Source organism: Oncorhynchus gorbuscha, unplaced genomic scaffold (assembly GCF_021184085.1).
Source record: "Oncorhynchus gorbuscha isolate QuinsamMale2020 ecotype Even-year unplaced genomic scaffold, OgorEven_v1.0 Un_scaffold_717, whole genome shotgun sequence".
NCBI classification, from domain to species: domain Eukaryota; kingdom Metazoa; phylum Chordata; class Actinopteri; order Salmoniformes; family Salmonidae; genus Oncorhynchus; species Oncorhynchus gorbuscha.
This window is the reverse complement of record NW_025745777.1, coordinates 46,934-60,693: the sequence shown is the minus strand read 5'-3', so window position 1 is coordinate 60,693 and position 13,760 is coordinate 46,934. Positions and strand designations below refer to the sequence as shown.

Genomic DNA, 13,760 nt, shown 5'->3' with positions numbered 1-13,760 from the left:
AACATCGTAAGACTTAACAGGTTGAGCTACCGTTAGCCAATGGCCCTGTCCTGGTTGACATGACAACTTTCCCATGACAACCCCGACCCCTGTCCCTGGTCCTTGACATGACAACTTTCCCGACCCCTGTCCTGGTTGACATGACAACCCTTTCCCATGACTTTCCCGACCCCTGTCCTGGTTGACATGACAACTTTCCCGACCCCGGTCCTGGTTGACATGACAACTTTCCCGACCTGCTGATGACCCGTGTGTCATCCCTGTGATATTCCTGCCCGGTGGGACCATCTTAAACAACACATCATGGATGAGGTGACAGGAAACTTGTCAGGGGGGAAGGAACCGCTTTCTTTCAATATATATGAGTGTAAATATTTCATGTAGCCAGCTTGCTGGCTTGTCGCCGATGGTAAACTAGTGTCTGCTGTCAGTTGATTTGTTGTTTGTAATAACAATGTCGTTTTTAGCTAATCACATAGTCACCTTTTTATGTGTCTAGCGTTAACTGTGTTGTTTCGCATTATGAACAAAAACAGCAACACCTTCTTGATTTGAGTTTTTTTTTAAACTTTAGTATCCGGCAGGAGACGATACAGCACAGCAGTGTAGTGATGTTCCTAACTCAGGGTCCAGCGGACTAGACTGAACCAAGTGCTGAATTTGTTTAAATTGTTTACCTGTAAGGGTGAAGCCTTGTCTGTGCTGTTCTCTGCTACAGGAGTCTGTGGACCAAGTGCCCAACCTGTCTCCTCTTCCTGACTGTAACCATGGTGACCAGAGCTCACTGTTGAGCCAGCGGGAGATGGTGTTGGAAAACCACGATTATCTCCATCACCGTGAAACACTGGCCTCAAAGGTTTCAGAGGAAGAGAGAGGAGTGTGGTGCGAGTCTGATGTCCCTGTAGTACAACAGAACAACCTCGACAACACAACATCATCCACTAAGAAGTCTTTCCCTTGCTCTGTGTGTGGACGACTCTTCACTACAAAACAGTCCCGGGACCGACACATGAAGAGCCACACGGGAGAGAAGCCGTTCCACTGCACCGTGTGTGGGAAGAGCTTCTCTCAGCAGTCCTCCTTTAGGATACACCAGAAGAGCCACACGGGGGAGAAGCCCTACCGCTGCCTTGCACCTGACTGTGGGAAGAGCTTCTACCAATCAGGAGCCTTGTTGAGACACGGAAGGGGTCACGCTGAGGGGTCGACTAGACTAAGTGCTGCTGGAGATGTGCTGCCACACCAACAGGAGCTGCTTGTCCAACAGGACGATACTAGTAACAAGGTGGGGAGGACTAGGGCTGTGTCTCAATTGGCACCCTACTCCTTATATAGTGCACTACTTTTGACAGGAGCTGGCTATAATCAGTTACTCAGCCCTATGGGCCCTGGTTAAAGGTAGTGTACTATTTAGGAATAGGGATTAGTCCTGGTGCCTGGCAAAAAAAAGTAGTGCACAATATAGGGATTAGGGTGCTATTTGAGACACGACTCCAAGACAACAATCTGTACAATAACTTCTCAACAGGTTTTAACTGGCTCTTTAACTTCTCATTGTTGCCTCATTTTAGAATTCTAAACTTCAGGCTGTAGTGGATGTGCTGCCAGAGCAAGAGGATGTCCGTCTGGCTCAAGGTACTGACAGGTGGTCTAGGAAGACATGTTGCTACTATGCAAATCATGTTCAAGTTCCATAAATCACCCGGGCCGGCCCCCATTGATAAAGGGCCGTAGTACCTCAAGGTACTGACGGGTGGTTTAGGAAGACATGTTGCTGCTATGCAAATCATGTTTAAGTGAGTTGCTGGCCCTTTGAGGTCCACAATATACACTGAGTGTACAAAACATTAAGAACACCAGCTCTTTCCATGACATTTATATATATGTGTGTGTGTGTGTGTGTGTGTGTGTGTGTGTGTGTGTGTGTGTGTGTGTGTGTGTGTGTGTGTGTGTGTGTGTGTGTGTGTGTGTGTGTGTGTGTGTGTGTGTGTGTGTGTGTGTGTGTGTGTAATCCCCATCCCCGCAGGAGGCCTTTTGCCTTCTGGTAGGCCGTCATTATAACTAAGAATTTGTTTTTAACTGACTTGCCTAGTTAAATAAAAGTCTCTATATTTTTTTAAATAAACACAGACTGACCAGGGGAATCCAGCTGAAAGCTATGATCCCGTATTGGTGTCGCTTGTTAAATCCTCTTCAATCAGTGTAGCTGAAGGGGAGGAGACGGGTTATTAAAGGATTTTTAAGCCTTGAGACAAACGAGACATGGATTGTGTGTGTGTGTGTGCCATTCAGAGGGTGAATGGGCAAGATAAAAGATTTGTGCCTTTGAACAGGGTAGTAGGAGCCAGACGCACCAGTTTGTGTCAAGAACTACAATGCTGCTGGGTTTTTGATACTTAACAGTTTCCTGTGTGTATCAAGAATTGTCCACCACCCAAAGGACATCCAGCCAACTTGACATGGGAAGCATTGGAGTCAACATGGGCCAGCATCCCTGTGCAACTCTTTAAACACCTTGTGGAGTCCATGACCCCCCGACAAATTTAGTCTGTTCTGAGATCAAAGGGCGAGGTGCAACTCAATATTAGGAAGGTGTTTCTAATGTTTTGTACAATCAGTGTAAATTTGCCTCTGGACTTTGTGTTTTTATCCTGAGTAATGTTCAATGTTCCACGGCTGTTGAAAAGTTTGGGGTCACTTAGAAATGTCCTTGTTTTTTGAAAGAAAATCGCCTTTTTTTGTCCATTTTAAAATAACATCAAATTGATCAGAAATACAGTGTAAACATTGTTAATGTTGTAAATGACTATTATAGCTGGAAACGGCTGATTTTTAATGGAATATCTACATAGGTCGTACAGAGGCCCGTTATCAGCATCCATCACTCCTGTGTTCCAATGGCACATTGTGTTAGCTAATCAAAGTTTATAATTTTAAAAGGCTAATTGATCATTAGAAATCCCTTTTGCAATTATGTTAGCACAGCTGAAAATGATTGTTCTGATTAAAGAAGCAATAAAACTGGCCTTCTTTAGACTAGTTGAGTATCTGGAGCATCAGCATTTGTGGGTTCGATTACAGGCTCAAAATGGCCAGAAACAGAAGAACTTACTTGTGAAACTCGTCATTTCTATTCTTGTTCTGAGAAATGAAGGTCAATCCATGCAAGAAATTGCCAAGAAACTGAAGATCTCGTACAACGCTGTGTACTACTCCCTTCACAGAACAGTGCAAACTGGCCCTAACCAGAATAGAAAGAGGAGTGGGAGGCCCCGGTGCACAACTGAGCAAGAGGACAAGTACATTAGACTGTCTAGTTGCAGCTTCATTAAATAGTACCCGCAAAACGCCAGTCTCAACGTCAGCAGTGAAGAGGTGACTCAGGGATGCTGCCCTTCTAGGCAGAGTTGCAAAGAAAAAGCCATATCTCAGACTGGCCAATAAAAATAAAAGATTAAGATGGGCAAAAGAATACAGACAGGAACTCTGTGGCCATCGAAGGTAAGCATTTACCCACCGAAGTCGGTTTCGACGCCGAACAGCAGTCAGGTCGAGACGCTGGTTTCTGACAGTTTATGCAGAAATTCTTTGGTTGTGCAAAACCCACAGTTTCATCATCTGTCCGGGTGGCTGGTGAAGAAGCTGGATGTGGAGGTCCTGGTGGTTACACGTGGTTACACGTGGTCTTCGGTTGTAAGGCTGGTTGGATGTACTGCCAAATTCTCTAAAACTTTACATTAAATTCTCTGGCAACAGATGGGGTGGACATTCCTGCAGTCAGCATGCCAATTTCACACTCCTTCAAAACTTGAGACATCTGTGGCATTGTTTTGTTTAACAAAACTGTACATTTGAGTGGCCTTTTGTCCCCAGCATGATCATGCTGTTTAATTAAAACCTCATAGGGCTGCAATCCCGTTAACGGGATGATATGACAACAGCCAGTGAAAGTGCAGGGCGCCAAATTCAAAACAACAAATCTCAAAATTAAAATTCCTCAAACATACATGTATCTTATACCGTTTTAAAGGTAATCTTGTTGTTAATCCCACCACAGTGTCCGATTTCAAATAGGCTTTACAGCGAAAGCACCACAAACGATTATGTTAGCTCACCACCAAGCCAAAGAAAAACTAAGCCATTTTTCCAGTCAAAGAGAGGAGTCACAAAGCACAAATAGAGATAAAAATAATCACTAACCTTTTGATGATCTTCATCAGATGACACCCATAGGACTTCATGTGACACAATACATGTATGTTTTGTTTGATAAAGTTCATATTTATATTAAAAAATCGGAGTTTACATTGGCGCGTTACGTTCACTAGTTCCAAAAACATCCAGTGATTTTGCATAGCCACATCGATTCAACAGAAATACTCATCATAAATATAGATGATAATACACATGGAATTATAGACCTCTCCTTAATGCAAAAGCTGTGTCAGATATTTAAAAAAAAAAAAAAAAAACGGAAAAAGCAAACCATGCAATAATCTGAGACGGCTCTCAGAAAAGAAATACCTTTTTCCCGCATGTTGGAGTCAACAGAAACAAGAAATCACATTATAAATATTCCCTTACCTTTGATGATCTTTATCAGATTGCACTCACAGGAATCCTAGTTCCACAATAAATGCTTGATTTGTTCGATAATGTCCATGTAGCTACTTTTGTTAGCACGTTAGGTACACATATCCAAATGCTCGTGCAGGTCCCACAGGTCGAAGAAACATTTCAAACTAAGTATATAATCAATCTTTAGGGTTTTGTTATCATAACTCTTCAATAAATCTTCAATGAAGTTCCAACCGGAGAATTCCTTTGTGTCTAGAGAAGCAATGGAATGCAGGTCGATATCATGTGGAATACGCGTGACCAGGAAATGGCTCTCTGCTAGTAACCTGACTCATTCACCTCTTATTCAGGCCCACAACACAGTAGATGCCTCATTCAAGTTTCTAAAGATGGTTGACATCTAGTGGAAGCCCTAGGAAGTGCAACTTCATCCATATCCCACTGTGAATTCAATAGGGCCTGGGTTGAAAATCGACCAACCTCAGATTTCTCACTTCCTGTTTGGATTTCTTCTCAGGTTTTTTGCCTGCCATATGAATTCTGTTATACTCACAGACATCATTCAAACAGTTTTAGAAACTTCAGTGTTTTCTATCCAATACTAATAGTAATATGCGTATATTAGCAACTGAGACTAAGGAGCAGGCCGTTTACTCTGGGCACCTCTGCGCACCTTTCATCCAAGCTACTCAATACTGCCCCTGCAGCCATAAGAAGTTTTAATCAGCTTCTTGATATGCCACACTGTCAGGTGGATGGATTATTGTGGCAAAGGAGAAATGCTCACTAACAGGATGTAAACAAATTTATGCACAAAATAAGCTTTTTTTATGGGAAATTTCTGGATATTTTATTTCAGCTCGTGAAACATGGGACCAAAACTTGACATGTTGCGTTTTATATTTTTGTTTAGTGTATTTGAAGTCATTCCAAATACTTTATCTGGGACTAATTGGGCTTAATTGAACCAATAAGAATATAAGTCTTGCGCAATGGAACCAATAAGAGTAGATGCAAAAAAAAACGCAAACCCTGCCCATCTGGTACTCCTGGCAAGCTAGAGCAAACGCTAACAGTATCTGAAAGATTTCAGATAGCATTTGAACCCAGGTCTGGTGGCCACTGGTCTAACCCAGAGACATATATTTAGAACGTTGGACCAACTTGGAAATTGTAATATTGTTCTAATTCTAGACATAGTGACATATAATTATTTAAATGTTTCCCATGTTATGCTAATGGAGTGCTAACATGGGTTATGCTAATGGAGTGCTAATGGAGTGCTAACATGGGTTATGCTAATGGGGTGCTAACAAGGGTTATGCTAATGGAGTGCTAACATGGGTTATGCTAATGGAGTGCTAACATGGGTTATGCTAATGGAGTGCTAACATGGGTTATGCTAATGGGGTGCTAACAAGGGTTATGCTAATGGAGTGCTAACATGGGTTATGCTAATGGAGTGCTAACATGGGTTATGCTAATGGAGTGCTAACATGGGTTATGCTAATGGAGGGGTAACATGGGTTATGCTAATGCGGTGCTAACATGGCTCCATAGAATGTTGAAGTGTCGTGTAAATTAATCATAATCAGCCTAAAACCCCTAACAGCAATGCTGATGTCGAAGCACGGTGGCTAGGAGATACTCCCTAGAAAGGCAGGAACCTAGAAAGAAACCTAGAGAGGAACCAGGCTAAGAGGGGTGGCCAGTCCTCTTCTGGCTGTGCCGGGTGGAGATTATAAACCTAGAGAGGAACCAGGCTCTGAGGGGTGGCCAGTCCTCTTCTGGCTGTGCCGGGTGGAGATTATAAACCTAGAGAGGAACCAGGCTAAGAGGGGTGGCCAGTCCTCTTCTGGCTGTGCCGGGTGGAGATTATAAACCTAGAGAGGAACCAGGCTCTGAGGGGTGGCCAGTCCTCTTCTGGCTGTGCCGGGTGGAGATTATAACAGTACATGGCCAAGACGTTCAAACGTTCATAGATGACCAGCAGGGTCAGATAATAATAATAATAATCACAGTGGATGTCGAGGGTGCAACGAGTCAGCACCTCAGGAGTAAATGTCAGTTGGCTTTTCATAGCTGAGCTTTCAGAGTTAGAGACAGCAGGTGTGGTGAAGAGAGTCCAAACCAGCAGATCCGGGACAAGGTAGCACGTCTGGTGAACAGGTCAGGGTTCCATAGTCGCAGGCAGAATATATATATATATTAGAGAGAGAGTAAACCTCTCTCATTCCCACAGGAGACAGTCCTGCCCCTCCTCCCAGCTCCGTCCCCTCTACACCGGGAGGACTACCTGTCCAAAACAGCAGATCCGGGACACGGTAGCATGTCGGTGAACAGGTCAGGGTTCCATAGTCGCAGGCAGAATATATATATATATTAGAGAGAGAGTAAACCTCTCTCATTCCCACAGGAGACAGTCCTGCCCCTCCTCCCAGCTCCGTCCCCTCTACACCGGGAGGACTACCTGTCCAACACCAGCAGAACCACAACACACATGTCTGGTGAACAGGTCAGGGTTCCATAGTCGGAGAGCAGTTCTCCATATATATATGTCCATTGACCACCCACAGGGTAAACCTTCTCATTCCAGACTGGGTCAGTTTGCCCCTCCTCCCAGCTCCATGGAGTCACACCAGGGAGGTAGGTTCAGTTGATTGATATTACCATTGGGCTCTGGTCAAAAGTTTGTCCCAAATGGGACCTATTACCATTGGGCTCAGTTTGTCCAAATTCTATTAATTGCGTGTCCAGTTTGTCCCAAACCCACAGGGGAGAAAGAAATCTCCAGTCCAGACAATGAAAGTGTTAAAACTGAAATCCGTAAAGGGGGAAACAGTGGAGTCACACCAGACTAGGTTCAGTTGATTGATATTCATTGGGCTCTGGTCACCCAGGCTGTTCCCCATGGGACCCCTGTTCACCAGGCTGTTCAACCAGTTTGTTCACCAAATGGGACTGTTCACCCATTGGCTCTGTTCACCCAAAGTTTTCCCAAATGGGACCCAGACTGTTCACCATTGGGCTCTGGTTCAACCAGGCTGTTCACCCATTGTTGTTCACCCAGGTTTCAACCAGGCTGTTCACCCAGAGGACAATGTTCACCCAGGCTGTTCAAGGCTGTTCACCCAGACTGTTCAACCAGACTGGGGAAACAGTGGCACTGTTCACCCAGACTGTTCACCCAGACTGTTCACCCAGACTGTTCACCCAGGCTGTTCACCCAGACTGTTCACCCAGACTGTTCACCCAGACTGTTCACCCAGACTGTTCACCCAGGCTGTTCACCCAGACTGTTCACCCAGACTGTTCACCCAGACTGTTCACCCAGACTGTTCACCCAGGCTGTTCACCCAGACTGTTCACCCAGACTGTTCACCCAGACCGTTCACCCAGGCCGTTCACCCAGGCCGTTCACCCAGGCCGTTCACCCAGGCCGTTCACCCAGGCCGTTCACCCAGACTGTTCACCCAGACTGTTCACCCAGGCGCTAATGTTGTTGAGGGTCCAGCAGCGCACCAAAACATATGGTGTTCTAGAGCAATGATGTCCGAGGGAAAAGTAAAGTGTTTCCAGTAACCTCTTTATTATTGTAACATCCCAAATGGACGTGGCATTTCCACCAAATGCAGATTCCAGGTTTGACTAAAGGATCACTTTAGTCAAACAATATATTTAGGGTATTTTCATTCATTAGCCAATGTTTGTACAACCCCCCCCCCAAAAAAAAAATGTTTTTAATAATAATTGTGCATGTCAAGTTTTGTAGATTGAGCACTTATTGTCCAAAGCAAACACTCTTACTGTAAAAAAAAAACTATTCCTTTTAAATACACTTATTTCCAATGTGGTCCTGGGTGTAGGTACACATCAAGGAGAGACCACACCCCTGCCCCGACTGTGGTAAAAGGTTCCTCTCCCTGGGAGACCTGAAGAGACACCAGCAGAGCTTCTCCGAGGAGAGACCGTACAGCTGCTCTGAGTGCAGGAAGAGTTTCACCCAGCCGGGGTTCCTAAGGGCACACCAGAGGACACACACCGGGGTAAAAGGTTACCGCTGCCCCTACTGTCACAAGGACTTCTTCACTGCCTCCAGTCTGAGGAGACACAGGAAGCAGGCGCATGCGGAAGAGACCGTTACGCTGCCCCCTAGTGGTGGACTCCAGCTGTCACATGCTGGAGAGAGCCTGGGTCAAGCTGAAGCTGGTGTACCAGGACTGAAGGTCATAGTGAAGGAGGAGGAGGATCCTGCTTTTGGTGAGTACATGTTCTGTCACATGTCATGGTCACTCCTTATTATGTCAGACCGGTTTAGTTACACACCAACTACTAATAAAACAAAGTATCAAATCAAATCAAATTTGATTTGTCACATACACATGGTTAGCAGATGTTAATGCGAGTGTAGCGAAATGCTTGTGCTTCTAGTTCCGACAATGCCGTAATAACCAACAAGTAATCTAACTAACAATTCCAAAAGTACTGTCTTATACACCGTGTAAGGGGATAAAGAATATGTACATAAAGATATATGAATGAGTGATGGTACAGAGCAGCATAGGCAAGATACAGTAGATGGTATCGAGAACAGTATATACACATATGAGATGAGTGTGTAGACAAAGTAAACAAAGTGGCATAGTTAAAGTGGCTAGTGATACATGTATTACATAAGGATGCAGCCGATGATATAGAGTACAGTATATACATATGCATATGAGATTAATAATGTAGGGTATGTAAACATATTAGGTAGCATTGTTTAAAGTGGCTAGTGATATATTTTACATCATTTCCCATCAATTCCCCTTATTAAAATGGCTGGAGTTGAGTCAGTGTCAGTGTGTTGGCAGCAGCCACTCAATGTTAGTGGTGGCTGTTTAACAGTCTGATGGCCTTGAGATAGAAGCTCTTTTTCAGTCTCTCGGTCCCAGCTTTGATGCACCTGTACTGACCTCGCCTTCTGGATGATAGCGGGGTGAACAGGCAGTGGCTAGGGTGGTTGATGTCCTTGATGATCTTTATGGCCTTCCTGTAACATCGGGTGGTGTAGGTGTCCTGGAGGGCAGGTAGTTTGCCCCCGGTGATGCGTTGTGCAGACCTCACTACCCTCTGGAGAGCCTTACGTTTGTGGGCGGAGCAGTTGCCATACCAGGCGGTGATACAGCCCGCCAGGATGCTCTCGATTGTGCATCTGTAGAAGTTTGTGAGTGCTTTTGGTGACAAGCCAAATTTCTTCAGCCTCCTGAGGTTGAAGAGGCGCTGCTGCGCCTTCTTCACGATGCTGTCTGTGTGAGTGGACCAATTCAGTTTGTCTGTGATGTGTATGCTGAGGAACTTAAAACTTACTACCCTCTCCACTACTGTTCCATCGATGTGGATAGGGGGGTGTTCCCTCTGCTGTTTCCTGAAGTCCACAATCATCTCCTTAGTTTTGTTGACGTTGAGTGTGAGGTTATTTTCCTGACACCACACTCTGAGGGCCCTCACCTCCTCCCTGTAGGCCGTCTCGTCGTTGTTGGTAATCAAGCCTACCACTGTTGTGTCGTCCGCAAACTTGATGATTGAGTTGGAGGCGTGCGTGGCCACGCAGTCGTGGGTGAACAGGGAGTACAGGAGAGGGCTCAGAACGCACCCTTGTGGGGCCCCAGTGTTGAGGATCAGCGGGGTGGAGATGTTGTTGCCTACCCTCACCACCTGGGGGCGGCCCGTCAGGAAGTCCAGTACCCAGTTGCACAGGGCGGGGTCGGAGGGTACTATGGTGTTGAATGCCGAGCTGTAGTCGATGAACAGCATTCTCACATAGGTATTCCTCTTGTCCAGATGGGTTAGGGCAGTGTGCAGTGTGGTTGAGATTGCATCGTCTGTGGACCAATTTGGGCGGTAAGTAAATTGGAGTGGGTCTAGGGTGTCAGGTAGGGTGGAGGTGATATGGTCCTTGACTAGTCTCTCAAAGCACTTCATGATGACGGAAGTGAGTGCTACGGGGCGGTAGTCGTTTAGCTCAGTTACCTTAGCTTTCTTGGGAACAGGAACAATGGTGGCCCTCTTGAAGCATGTGGGAACAGCAGACTGGTATAGGGATTGATTGAATATGTCCGTAAACACACCGGCCAGCTGGTCTGCGCATGCTCTGAGGGCGCGGCTGGGGATGCCGTCTGGGCCTGCAGCCTTGCGAGGGTTAACACATTTAAATGTTTTACTCACCTCGGCTGCAGTGAAGGAGAGTCCGCATGTTTTCGTTGCAGGCTGTGTCAGTGGCACTGTATTGTCCTCAAAGCGGGCAAAAAAGTGATTTAGTCTGCCTGGGAGCAAGACATCCTGGTCCGTTTTCTTCTTGTAGTCCGTGATTGACTGTAGACCCTGCCACATACCTCTTCTGTCTGAGCCGTTGAATTGAAATTCTACTTTGTCTCTATACTGACGCTTAGCTTGTTTGATAGCCTTGCGGAGGGAATAGCTGCACTGTTTGTATTCGGTCATGTTACCAGTCACCTTGCCCTGATTAAAAGCAGTGGTTCGTGCTTTCAGTTTCACGCGAATGCTGCCATCAATTCACGGTTTCTGGTTAGGGAATGTTTTAATCGTTGCTATGGGAACGACATCTTCAACGCACATTCTAATGAACTCGCACACCGAATCAGCGTATTCGTCAATGTTGTTATCTGACGCAATACGAAACATATCCCAGTCCACGTGATGGAAGCAGTCTTGGAGTGTGGAATCAGCTTGATCGGACCAGCGTTGGACAGACCTCAGCGTGGGAGATACTTGTTTTAGTTTCCGTCTGTAGGCAGGGATCAACAAAATGGAGTCGTGGCCAGCTTTTCCGAAAGGGGGGGCGGGGCAGGGCCTTATATGCGTCGCGGAAGTTAGAGTAACAATGATCCAAGGTTTTTCCAGCCCTTGTTGCGCAATCGATATGCTGATACAATTTAGGGAGTCTTGTTTTCAGATTAGCCTTGTTAAAATCCCCAGCTACAATGAATACAGCCTCAGGATGTATGGTTTCCAGTTTGCAAAGAGTCAAATACAGTTTGTTCAGAGCCATCGATGTGTCTGCTTGGGGGGGGGAATATATACGGCTGTGATTATAATCAAAGAGAATTCTCTTGGTAGATAATGCGGTCGACATTTGATTGTGAGGAATTCTAAATCAGGTGAACAGAAGGATTTGAGTTCCTGTATGTTTCTTTGATCACACCATGTCTCGTTAGCCATAAGGCATACGCCCCCGCCCCTCTTCTTACCAGAAAGATGTTTGTTTCTGTCGGCGCGATGCGTGGAGAAACCCGCTGGCTGCACCGCCTCCGATAGCGTCTCTCCAGTGAGCCAGGTTTCCGTGAGGCAAAGAACGTTACAGTCTCTGATGTCCCTCTGGAATGCTACCCTTGCTCGGATTTCATCAACCTTGTTGTCAAGAGACTGGACATTGGCGAGAAGAATGCTAGGGAGTGGTGCACGATGTGCCCGTCTCCTGAGTCTGACCAGAAGACCGCCTCGTTTCCCTCTTTTACGGAGTCGTTTTTTTGGGGGTCGCCGACTGGGATCCATTCCGTTGTCCTGGTTGAAAGGCAGAACACAGGATCCGCGTCGTGAAAATCATATTCTTGGTCGTACTGATGGTGAGTTGACGCTGATCTTATATTCAGTAGTTCTTCTCGACTGTATGTAATGAAACCTAAGATGACCTGGGGTACTAATGTAAGAAAGGAGGGATTCTCCTATAAAATATAAATCATTAAAGCTAGAGTCCTTAATTAAAACTATAACAAAGGGGACACCCCGCCCCTGTTTTGGTAAAAAGCTGAAGAACTGGCCTGGAGAAATGTAACCACTCTCAAATGCATAGACCGAGCAATGAATGCAAGGACTGACCATCTATGATATCAAAATGTATAGTTTTAAGTCTACAAAAGTGTTTGATAAAAATGTACATTGTTTACAAACATTAGAGCAAAACAATTTTATATTTTGGGTTCTGATGGGGTACGACAGTTGAACTAAACTCATTTAAATATTTCTAAGTTATATTCTACAAGAATCACTGGGTATATATCATTAAAGGAATGTTCCACAGCTTTCCTCCACAACTCCACAGGAAGTTGTTACACGCAAACCTCTCCGGCCACGTTGCACGAGCAGTGCATAAATAAACACATCCAGTACATGTCAATCAATCATTTCACCCACACCACTCGCACACATACAGTACATGTCAATCAATCATTTCACCCACACCACTCGTACGCATACAGTACATGTCAATCAATCATTTCACCCACACCACTCGCACACATGAACTAGCGTCTGTGTAGCCAAGCGCTAAAATAGAACTAGGTTCTATCTGAGATGCTCCACCCACTGCAAGTCCCCTCCTTATTGGATACCGGGAAGATACAAACCCAAGACCCCTCCTTATTGGATACCAGGAAGATACAAACTCAAGTCCCCTCCTTATTGGATACCAGGAAGATATAAACCCAAGACCCCTCCTTATTGGATACCAGGAAGATACAAACTCAAGTCCCCTCCTTATTGGATACAAGGAACATACAAACCCAAGTCCCCTCCTTATTGGATACAAGGAACATACAAACCCAAGTCCCCTCCTTATTGGGTACCAGGAAGATATAAACCCAAGACCCCTCCTTATTGGGTACCAGGAAGATATAAACCCAAGTCCCCTCCTTATTGGATACCAGGAAGACACAAACCCAAGTCCCCTCCTTATTGGATACCAGGAAGACACAAACCCAAGTCCCCTCCTTATTGGATACCAGGAAGACACAAACCCAAGTCCCCTCCCTTATTTTTATTTATTTTTTGGAACGAGGAGAATGAGGTTAGGGCTGCCTTATTATCGGCTTTCAACCAATCATGCTATTTTTTGTTATTTTTTTCGCATTGTTTGTAACTTGTTTTATACATAATGTTGCTGCCACCCTCTTTTGTGACCGAAAAGAGCTTCTGGACATCAGAACATCAGAACAGAACATCAGAACAGAACATCAGAACTGGGATTATTCACCTCAAATTGGACGAGGAGTTCTACTTCAATGAGTCAGACGCAATGGATCTACTGCAGACACCCGACCAGGACCCGATCCCCGTGATTTACTGGAGAAGGAAACAGAGATTTTGAGGCAAAAGATCAGGGTGCCTAGCGAGGATCAGGT

General features: G+C 45.3%; 1 protein-coding gene across 1 annotated transcript in view; it reads left to right on the top strand.

Moving 5' to 3' along the window:
• Positions 1 to 166: 166 nt before the first annotated feature.
• The window catches only part of LOC124019891 (zinc finger protein 208-like), a 37,171-nt gene continuing 23,577 nt past the window's right edge, over positions 167 to 13,760 (top strand). Inside the window, exons 1-5 of the mRNA XM_046335335.1 lie at positions 167 to 312; positions 719 to 1,285; positions 1,572 to 1,635; positions 6,995 to 7,080; positions 8,445 to 8,838. Coding sequence (XP_046191291.1) covers positions 304 to 312; positions 719 to 1,285; positions 1,572 to 1,635; positions 6,995 to 7,080; positions 8,445 to 8,838 — 1,120 coding nt within the window. The 5' untranslated portion in view covers positions 167 to 303. The remainder of the gene's footprint in view (positions 313 to 718; positions 1,286 to 1,571; positions 1,636 to 6,994; positions 7,081 to 8,444; positions 8,839 to 13,760) is intronic.